This window comes from Oncorhynchus gorbuscha, linkage group LG09, assembly GCF_021184085.1.
Source record: "Oncorhynchus gorbuscha isolate QuinsamMale2020 ecotype Even-year linkage group LG09, OgorEven_v1.0, whole genome shotgun sequence".
In the NCBI taxonomy this organism is placed as follows: Eukaryota; Metazoa; Chordata; class Actinopteri; order Salmoniformes; family Salmonidae; genus Oncorhynchus; species Oncorhynchus gorbuscha.
Window position 1 is genome coordinate 23,056,811 of NC_060181.1, and position 12,359 is coordinate 23,069,169.

General features: G+C 40.5%; 1 protein-coding gene across 1 annotated transcript in view; it reads right to left on the reverse strand.

Annotated features, from left to right (window-relative positions):
• The window catches only part of LOC124043287 (CUB and sushi domain-containing protein 3-like), a 720,075-nt gene that overhangs the window by 291,426 nt on the left and 416,290 nt on the right, over positions 1 to 12,359 (reverse strand). Inside the window, exons 11-12 of the mRNA XM_046361728.1 lie at positions 11,211 to 11,314; positions 6,252 to 6,364 (exon numbers count right to left, since the gene is read on the reverse strand). Coding sequence (XP_046217684.1) covers positions 6,252 to 6,364; positions 11,211 to 11,314 — 217 coding nt within the window. The remainder of the gene's footprint in view (positions 1 to 6,251; positions 6,365 to 11,210; positions 11,315 to 12,359) is intronic.

The window sequence follows — 12,359 nt, forward strand, 5'->3', positions numbered from 1 at the left end:
GGAGTTTTTAAAGAAAATTCTTTTTTTGAATTCAGGCTGTAACACAACAAAATGTGGATTAAGTCAAGGGGCATGAACACTTTCTCAAGGCACTGTATAGACACTGATATGACACTTATATTGACACCTCTCCAAAGGGTCATTGGTAAGGTCCTCAAACAGTACCGCCACTTACTGCCTATTGATGAGATCTCCACTGTGTTCCAAATAGCACTGTATTCCCTATACTGTACTGCACTACATTTAACCAGAACCCTATAGGCATTGGTCAAAAGCAAGGCTTTCCCCCCTTTATATATTCCATTTGGGACACCGCTCTTATCTCTAAAGGTCTAACTTGACCCTTTTCTCACCCCTTAACCCACATCTCATTACACGCTATAGTACTCTCTGATGTCCGCTCTCTGTTCCGGTCACCAATGGTGTGAAGACCGACCTTCACTGGAGCTTCGCTGGAAATTGTCATATAAAATATGTAATTATGCTTTTCTGATGTTAAATCTGCTCCCATTGTGTAAAATCTTTGACAGGAGATAAATTGCCTTGGCAAAGAAAGAGAGGAAAAGAGCACAGGAGACACAGAGATGTAGCCACGGGGAACTGAAATCAAAATGCTGAAACTGGTATCCATCTAAGTGCACATTAGAACGCAGGCAGGTAAATCGACGGGTGTCACAACAGCTCTTTCACAAAGTCATTAACTTTGTTATGCAAAGGTAAGTATCAGTCTAAATTACAGACACACTCTCTGGAATGAGATATGCATAGCTATAGGAGCATATTCTAATCTTAGAAATGTTGCAGATGTTTTATAACAGAAAATTGTTGGTAAAACACACTGAGTATACAAAACATTAGGAACAAATTCTTAATATTGAGTTGCACCCCCTTTTCGCCTCAGAATAGCCTTAAGTTGTCTGTGCATGGACTCTACAAGGTGTCAAAAGCGTTCCACAGGGATGCTGGCCGATGTTGACTCCAATGCTTCCTACAGTTGTGACAAGTTCACTGGATGTTCTTTGGGTGGTGGACCGTTCTTGATACACACGGGAAACCATTGGGACTGAAAAACCCAGCGGCATTGCATCTTGACACACTCAAACCAGTGCACTTGGCACCTACTACCATATCCTGTTCAAAAGCACTTAAATATTTTGTCTTGTCCATTCACCCTCTGAATGGCACACAAACAATCCATGTATCAATTGTCTCAAGGCTTAAAAATCATTATTTAATCTGTCTCCTCCACTTCATCTACACTGATTGAAGTGGATTTAACAAGTGACATCAATAAGGGATCATAGCTTTCACCTGGATTCACATGGTCAGTCTATGTCATGGAAAGAGCAGGTGTTCCTAATGTTTTGTACACTCACTACATGCTTCATACACTCAGTGTATGTGTTTGATGGAGACAAAATTATCTTAAAAGCCCCATACAGGGTACCCTACACATTACAATATATTTCATTCATATAATAAAGAACATATTTAATTGAAAGGCGAACATCAATGTTTTATAGTGACCATTAAATCTACCTGCTAAACATTGAAATATGATTGGCTTCCTTTACATTCTCTAGGTCTCACACTATGATGACTCCCATTTGGTTCACTATATCCACTAGCCTCTCCCAGGGGGATCTGCCTATTCCCACTATGAGACTGTAATATCATCCATCGCCTGCAGCAATACAAATGACTAATTTCTCCAGAAGTCTTCAGCTGAGATAGCGTGCTGCTAGCACAGACTGACTGCTGACTGTTCAAGAGCTGGAAAAACATGTCAGATCATTGTGGAGAGAACCCAGTGCTGAGAGTTTTCTCTGTTTGTATGTGTGCACATGATCCAACTGCATAAATACAGTTGGTGGTTTTGTGTAGCACAATGATTTGAAACTAGTGACCACTCAAACCATATGAGAGAGAGAGAGAGAGAGAGAGAGAGAGAGAGAGAGAGAGAGAGAGAGAGAGAGAGAGAGAGAGAGAGAGAGAGAGAGAGAGAGAGAGAGAGAAATTACATGTACAGCCAACACACAAATTCAAATGTCTATTATGTTCTGGAATCTGTGATTAAAGGGCATAATAAATAATGATGACATAAACTCCTGCAACACTCATGTGCATCTAATGGGATACAAAATAATAGTTTAAGCAACTCAAGGACACGCCTGAAAATGCTGACAGCTTGTCGTGGTTAGAATACAGGGAATGCAGGAATCTGAAACACAGCTGATGAAAATGTACCCTTAATTTCACCTGAGATCTGAATATTATAGACTGATTTGTTTATAAATCACTGGATAACTGTGATTGTGTTGAAATATTCAGCTCATATGATTGGTTGTGGGCAAATGGATTTGTCAAGTGATTTGCCAGAATTTGATCATATTTTTTCTACCAATACTCCATTGTTGAAACAATAAGCATCAGAGCAACTTGATGTAAATTGTTACCAAACCTCCTTTTCAACCTTTACATTTCTCTGTCCTGCTTCCTCTGTCAGTGTTTCTGCTGCAATAGGTACAGTGTGAACGGATGTGAGCGGTTAACGTCACCACAAAATGACAGGGTCAAAAAGCATTGAATCGCCTACTAAATTAGGACCATTTAGAATGATGTGAAGTACTGGCACCAAGCGAGAACATTCAACTGATTTCAAATGAATATTTTAGAGATATAGGACTTCATTAGACTACACACAGCAGCATCAGCAAGAAAGCTAGCTACAGTAGCAGATAAACCAGAATATTTCCCTCTTCATGTATTAGGGAGGGTAAATTGATATTTAGTCTCTCAATGTCTCTCAAATGAACACTGATGAGCAGTCAGGAATGGTTTACAGTTATAATGGTAATATCTTTTCGCAATAACATTTAAAAAAAAATCTAACTGCAATCTCTTCCCCACCAGGTCTCTCCTTTGTTTCCTCCAGAGATATTACACTAAGCCACTTATTCTGTTTTTCCATGTTAGTTTGCACTCAGAGGTACAGCACACTACATGACCAAAAGCTTGTCAAACGTCTCATTCCAAAATCATTGGCATTAATGTGGAGTTGGTCCCCCCTTTGCTGCAAAAACAGCCTCAAAACTTCTGGGAAGGCTTTCCACTAGCTTTTGGAACATTGCTGAGGGACTTTCTTCCATTCAGCCACGAGAGCGGGCACTGATGTTGGGTGATTAGGCCTGGCTCGCAGTAGGCGTTCCAATTCATTCCAAAGGTGTTTAATGGGGTTGAGGTCAGGGCTCTGTGCAGGCCAGTTGAGTTCTTCCAGACTGATCTCGACACACCATGTCTGTATGGACCTTGCTTTGTGCACTGGGGCATTGTCATGCTGAAACAGGAATGGGCCTTCCCCAAACTGTTGCCACAAAGTTGGAAGCACAGAATCATCTAGAATGTCATTGTATGCTGTAGCGATAAGATTTGCTTTCACTTGAACTAAGGGCCCAAACCAGGAAAAACAGCCCCAGACCATTATTCCTCCTCCACCAAACTTAAAGCTGACATTATGCATTGGGACAGGTAGCATTCTCCTGACATCCGACAAAACCAGATTTGTATGTAGGACTGCCAGATGCTGAAGCGTGATTCATCACTCTAGAGAAGGCATTTCTACTGCTCCAGAGTCCAATGGCGGCGAGTTTTACACCATTCCAGCCAACACTTTGCATTACGCATAGTGATTTTAGGCTTGTGTGCAACTTTTCCGGCATGAAAACCCATTTCATGAAGCTCCCGATGAACAGTTATTGTGCTGACGTTGCTTCCAGAGGCAGTTTGGAACTCAGTAGTGAGTGTTGTAGCCATGGATAGACAATTTTTACACACTATGCACTTCAGCACTAGGCTGTCCCGTTCGGTGAGCTTGTGTGGCCAACCACTTCCTGGCTGAGCTGTTGTTGCTCCTAGATGTTTCCACTTCACAATAACAGCACTTACAGTTGATTGGGACAACTCTAGTAGGGCAGAAATTTGAAGAACTGACTTGAGTTCTTCAGTAAGGCCATTCTATTGCCAATGTTTGTCAATGGAGATTGCATGGCCGTGTGCTCGATTTTATACACCTGTCAGTAAGGGGTGTGGCTGAAATAACCAAATCCACTAAGCTGAAGGAGTGTCCACACATGCTTTTGTATATATAGTGTATTTCCCTTATTTTTCCCTATTTTGTCTCTCTCTCTGCCCCCTCATTCCTCTTTCATGCCTCTCTCTCTCCACCTAACTCACTTTCATTCATTAGGGTGGATGGCATGCTGTTCATCACTGTGACACTAATTTATTACAAAGCCCTGAGCTTGGGGGGAGATAATCAAAGATATGGATATTGTGAGGAAATGCTAGCTCAGATCCAGCGGATGTGGCTGCTGTTTGAGAGATGAAACCTCCTTCTGTTTCAGGTTAGAGCCCCCCCCCCCCCTAAATAGTAAGGTATGATTTCTGTGACAACCCCTTATAAGGATTGCAAGTGTTCACAAGGAGATGAACTATCAGTTTAGGAGAACGTTACAGGTCACCAGGCTCAGTGACCTTTGACACAAAGACGTCATTCATAGTGACAGTCTAGAATCAGTACACCTGCCTTCCTTCATTTATTCAGAGAACGAGGGATGGAAATGGAGGGAGGGAAGGGAGTTAGGGAATTAAATCAGCCATTTGACAAGTTGGTACATCTGTCCATCTCTCATCTGACTGGCTTAGTGACAGTCTGTCTGTCCATCTCTCATCTGACTGGCTTAGTGACAGTCTGTCTGTCCATCTCTCATCTCACTGGCTTAGTGACAGTCTGTCTGTCCATCTCTCATCTGACTGGCTTAGTGACAGTCTGTCTGTCCATCTCTCATCTCACTGGCTTAGTGACAGTCTGTCTGTCCATCTCTCATCTGACTGGCTTAGTGACAGTCTGTCTGTCCATCTCTCATCTGACTGGCTTAGTGACAGTCTGTCTGTCCATCTCTCATCTGACTGGCTTAGTGACAGTCCGTCTGTCCATCTCTCATCTGACTGGCTTAGTGACAGTCCGTCTGTCCATCTCTCATCTGACTGGCTTAGTGACAGTCCGTCTGTCCATCTCTCATCTCACTGGCTTAGTGACAGTCCGTCTGTCCATCTCTCATCTGACTGGCTTAGTGACAGTCCGTCTGTCCATCTCTCATCTCACTGGCTTAGTGACAGTCTGTCTGTCCATCTCTCATCTGTCTGGCTTAGTGACAGTCTGTCTGTCCATCTCTCATCTGACTGGCTTAGTGACAGTCTGTCTGTCCATCTCTCATCTGACTGGCTTAGTGACAGTATGTCTGTCCATCTCTCATCTCACTGGCTTAGTGATAGTCTGTCTGTCCATCTCTCATCTCACAGGCTTAGTGACTGTCTGTCCATCTATCATCTCACTGGCTGTACTGACAGTCTGTCTGTCCATCTATCATCTCACTGGCTGTACTGACAGTCTGTCTGTCCATCTATCATCTCACTGGCTGTACTGACAGTCTGTCTGTCCATCTATCATCTCACTGGCTGTACTGACAGTCTGTCTGTCCATCTATCATCTCACTGGCTGTACTGACAGTCTGTCTGTCCGTCTATCATCTCACTGGCTGTACTGACAGTCTGTCCATCTCTAACTTCACTGGCTGGTGACAGTCCCTCTGGCTCTATCGGCCTCAGCTGTCTAACTGATACCTTTGAGGCGGCAGGTAGCCTAGTGGTTAGAGCGTTGGGCCAGTAACTGAAATGTTGCTGGATCAAATCCCGAGCAGACAAGGTACAAATCTGTTGTTCTGCCCCTGAACAAGGCAGTTAACCCACTGTTCCCAGGTAGGCAGTCATTGTAAATAAGAATGAGTTCTTAATTGACTTACCTAAATAAAAAAATAAAAAGACTCAAGGCCAATGCAAGGCAAAACACAGCTTTAGTAGCTAGCTGCTAGAGTTTGGAACACACACACGCTCACACACACCTTCACAGAGACACGCATGTATGCATGGACATACAGGAACACTTCATCATGCACCTACCTATGGACTTGGACACACACATAGAAGAAAATAGGAGCGCATGACCTCATTCTCACACACACACACACACACACACACACACACACACACACACACACACACACACACACACACACACACACACACACACACACACACACACACACACACACACACACACACACACACACACACACACACACACACACACACACACACACACACACACACACACACACACACACACAACGTACCTTTAAAGTTGATCTTGAAGCCAATGGAGCCCACGCTCTCGTCTGACTGGAGGTGAAGCCACATCTGATGGGTCATGCTGACTATGAGGTCAGGGACGAAGCTACCTGAGAGACTGGGGGGAGGATGACAATAAACTATTAACCTGACTGTAACATGGATACTGGAACATGGACAATAAACTATTAACCTGACTGTAACATGGATACTGGAACATGGACAATAAACTATTAACCTGACTGTAACATGGATACTGAAACATGGACAATAAACTATTAACCTGACTGTAACATGGATACCGGAACATGGACAATAAACTATTAACCTGACTGTAACATGGATACTGAAACATGGACAATAAACTATTAACCTGACTGTAACATGGATGCTGGAACATGGACAATAAACTATTAACCTGACTGTAACATGGATACCGGAACATGGACAATAAACTATTAACCTGACTGTAACATGGATGCTGGAACATGGACAATAAACTATTAACCTGACTGTAACATGGATACTGAAACATGGACAATAAACTATTAACCTGACTGTAGCATGGATACTGGAACATGGACAATAAACTATTAACCTGACTGTAACATGGATACTGAAACATGGACAATAAACTATTAACCTGACTGTAACATGGATACCGAACATGGACAATAAACTATTAACCTGACTGTAACATGGATACTGAAACATGGACAATAAACTATTAACCTGACTGTAACATGGATACTGGAACATGGACAATAAACTATTAACCTGACTGTAACATGGATACCGGAACATGGACAATAAACTATTAACCTGACTGTAACATGGATACTGAAACATGGACAATAAACTATTAACCTGACTGTAGCATGGATACTGGAACATGGACAATAAACTATTAACCTGACTGTAGCATGGATACTGGAACATGGACAATAAACTATTAACCTGACTGTAACATGGATACTGGAACATGGACAATAAACTATTAACCTGACTGTAACATGGATACTGGAACATGGACAATAAACTATTAACCTGGATGTAACATGGATAAACTATTAACCTGGAACATGGACAATAAACTATTAACCTGACTGTAACATGGATACCGAACATGGACAATAAACTATTAATCTGACTGTAACATGGATACTGGAACATGGACAATAAACTATTAACCTGAAACATGGATACAACATGGACAACTATTAACCTGACTGACTGGATAACATGGACAATAAACTATTAACCTGACTGTACCTATTAACCTGACTGAACATGGACAATAAACTATTAATCTGACTGGATAAACATGGACAATAAACTATTAACGTAACATGGATAACATGGACAATAAACTATTAACTGATTAACCGAACATGGACAAACATGGACAATAAACTATTAACCTGACTGTAACATGGATACCGGAACATGGACAATAAACTATTAATCTGACTGTAACATGGATGGACAATAAACGAACATGGACAACAAACTATTAATCTGACTGTAACATGGATACCGGAACATGGACAATAAACTATTAACCTGACTGTAACATGGATACTGAACACAATAAACTATTAACCTGACTGATGGATACTGGAACATGGACAATAAACTATTAACCTGACATGGATACCGGAACATGGACAATAAACTATTAACCTGACTGAACATGGATACCGGAACATGGACAATAAACTATTAACCTGACTGTAACATGGATACCGGATGCATGGATACCGGAACATGGACAATAAACTATTAACCTGACTGTAACATGGATAAACATGGACAATAAACTATTAACCTGACTGTAACATGGATACCGGAACATGGACAATAAACTATTAACCTGACTGTAACATGGATGCTGGAACATGGACAATAAACTATTAACCTGACTGTAACATGGATACTGAAACATGGACAATAAACTATTAACCTGACTGTAACATGGATACTGGAACATGGACAATAAACTATTAACCTGACTGTAACATGGATATTAACTGACTGAACATGGACAATAAACTACTGTAACATGGATACTGGAACATGGACAATAAACTATTAACCTGACTGTAAACATGGACAATAAACTATTAACCTGACTGTAACATGGATATTAACCTGACTGTAACATGGACAACATGGAAATAAACTATTAACCTGACTGTAACATGGATACTGGAACATGGACAATAAACTATTAACCTGACTGTAACATGGATACCGGAACATGGACAATAAACTATTAACCTGACTGTAACATGGATGGAACATACAATAAACTATTAACCTGAAACATGGATACAACATGGACAATAAACTATTAACCTGACTGTAACATGGATACCGGAACATGGACAATAAACTATTAACCTGACTGTAACATGGATACTGGAACATGGACAATAAACTATTAACCTGACTGTAACATGGATACTGGAACATGGACAATAAACTATTAACCTGACTGTAACATGGAACTGAACATGGACAATAAACTATTAACCTGAACTGTACTGGAACATGGACAATAAACTATTAACCTGACTGAACATGGACAATAAACTATTAACCTGACTGTAACATGGATACTGGAACATGGACAATAAACTATTAACCTGAACAGTAACATGGATACTGGAACATGGACAATAAACTATTAACATGGATACCGAACATGGACAATAAACTATTAACCTGTAACATGGATACAATAAACTATTAACCTGGAACATGGACATGGACAATAAACTATTAACCTGACTGTAACATGGATACTGAAACATGGACAATAAACTATTAACCTGACTGTAATACAACATGGATATTAACCTGACTGTAGCATGGATACTGGAACATGGACAATAACATGGACAATAAACTATTAACCTGACTGTAACATGGATACTGGAACATGGACAATAAACTATTAACCTGACTGTAACATTGGATACTGGATGGACAATAAACTATTAACCTGACTGTAACATGGATACCTATTAACCTGACTGTAACATGGATACAACATGGAAATAAACTATTAACCTGACTGTAACATGGATACCTGGAACATGGACAATAAACTATTAACCTGACTGTAACATGGATACTGGAACATGGACAATAAACTATTAACCTGACTGTAACATGGATAAACTATTAACCTGACTGAACATGGACAATAAACTATTAACCTGACTGTAACATGGATACCGGAACATGGACAATAAACTATTAACCTGACTGTAACATGGATACCGGAACATGGACAATAAACTATTAACCTGACTGTAACATGGATAAACTATTAACCTGACTGGAACATGGACAATAAACTATTAACCTGACTGTAACATGGATACCGGAACATGGACAATAAACTATTAACCTGACTGTAACATGGATACTGGAACATGGACAATAAACTATTAACCTGACTGTAACATGGATACCGGAACATGGACAATAAACTATTAACCTGACTGTAACATGGATACCGGAACATGGACAATAAACTATTAACCTGACTGTAACATGGATACCGGAACATGGACAATAAACTATTAACCTGACTGTAACATGGATACTGGAACATGGACAATAAACTATTAACCTGACTGTAACATGGATACTGGAACATGGACAATAAACTATTAACCTGACTGTAACATGGATACCGGAACATGGACAATAAACTATTAACCTGACTGTAACATGGATACTGGAACATGGACAATAAACTATTAACCTGACTGTAATATAGTATTTATAACAACACATACCAGAAACGGACTGGCTATTAGGCAGTTCTGGTAAATGTCACAATGGCTGGTCCATCTGTAGCCGAATGGGCCTGTCCAAATTGTGTTTTTTTTTACGCCAAAGTATCAGTATTTGTATAATAGAGAAAAAATAATGGGCCGGTGTGTTAGAAATGTCTGGGCCGGCTTCTGGTCCCAGTCCGTCCCTGACACGTACTATACTATCACACTGCAACATGGGACTGTTACATTGATAACAACACACACTATCCCCCTGATTGTAACACGGTACTGGCACATTGATGGACAATCTTTCAAATCGAGTCAATGTTATGGGGGACTACACTAGTTTTGAAGATGAATGTTAACATGCACACTACCACCAAGTGTCTCTGTCATGCCCTGATCTGTTTCACCTGTCCTTGTGATTGTCTCCATCCCCTCCAGGTGTCGCTTATTTCTCCCAGTGTATTTATCCCTGCGTTTCCTGTCTCTCTGTGCCAGTTCATCTTGTATGTTTCCAAGTTTCCAACCAGTGTTTTTTCCGTTCTTCTGCTTTTTGCATTCTCCTTTTTCTTGTCCTCCCGGTTTTGACCGTTGCCTGTTTCTGGACTCTGTACCCGCCTGCCTGACCATTTCTGCCTGCCTTGACCACGAACCTGTCTACCACTCTGTACCTCCTGGACCTTTTTGCCTGTCCACAACCATTCTCTTGCCTACCCCTTTGGATTAACAAACATTGTAAGAGTCCAACCATCTGCCTCCTGTGTCTGCATTTGGGTCTCGCCTTGTGCCTTGATAGTCTCATACGCGGTGCAGGGAATACAGTACATTCAACAATAGTATAGTCTATGTTACGGATATAGAATCACAAAGACCATTGATAGCTTCTCCACCTGAACTTTTGATGACCTCTATGACCTCTTGATGAACTCTATACAGTAGTTAACTGGCTTAACAGTCAATACCATTTGCATACAGAATACATAAAACCCACCACAGGAGGCTGGTGAGGGGAGGACGGCACATAATAATGGTTGTAATGAAGTGAATGGAATCCTATGAAACACATGGAAACCATGTGTTGGATGTGTTCGATACCATTCCATTTATTTTGTTCCAGCCTGTGAAACACACAGTAATATAGATACAGTAAAGTGCTGAGCCACTCACACTTGGAGTATTGTCTTGGGGTCACCCACTTCCCCTCCGTCACCGATGGTTAGCGTGTCGTAGGCAATCTCCAGGTCAAACTCCTCAAAGTTCATCTGAATTACCTGTCGGTGGCAAGAAGAAACGAGGCATAATGGTTAGCCGCATGTCAAATGGCCTGAATGAAAGTTTATGGGTTACTCACAATTTAATTCCACTGGCCTAGCTAATACAGGAAAACAAGCAAGCTCCCCAAAAATGATATTTACCCAAAGAACTTAAAAAGCCACTGAAAAGGGTGGATTCTGTCCATGAATATGGTATCCATATAAAAGACTCCTGCTAAGAGTGTCCTAATTTGGACACCATACATATAGAACAGAAATATGTTTGCCTTCCCTTCTGATTGTCTAATTTTAGATATTGAAACTTCTGTAAATACATTGAATTCATGTGGGTCTCACAACTGTAATAGTGTGAACTAAAATGATCACTTATCGGCATTTGTAGCTGAAAAGGACTCCTGTTTCAGAGGAGTTTGGCATCACAAAAGAAAGACTGTTGCCGTGTGTTTTGAGAATTCATTGAAATACAGTGGTGATAGTCAAATACTGCATGTGATTGCAGGACCTTTTGATGGTAGGCCTATACTATATTAATAAAGGGATAGTTCACTAAAATAAATTTTGTGTATTTTGTACATTAGTCCATGGTGCAAAACTCATCATCATCATCATCATCATCACAGTTTTCTGGAAAACTTCACATGCACAGTTTCTTGGGATTTAATTTTCAACTGAAAGTGTAACATCTAAGCAAGTCTTAGCAGGAAACCACAGGTCTGCATAAACGTTGAAGCATACCGTACAGGAGCTCTCCATTGGGAAACAAACTGGTTGTATCAATGATGCCTCCACATTGTTTAAACTATAATACTATCCTATACTATCCTATTAAGACTTTCCCTGAAAGTTTGCAGTAAAAAACGTACGGCCATTTCTTTTGTTGACTGACCACCTCAGATGACAGCAATTTCTGTTATACATTAGAATGTCGGTTCATTCCATGGCTCATTATTCTTTTGTCTAGTTATCAAAATCATGCCACTAATCTAAGATGAAAATATGGAAATTTAACATCCTGTTAAATAAAAAAATAAAGCTTTAGTGC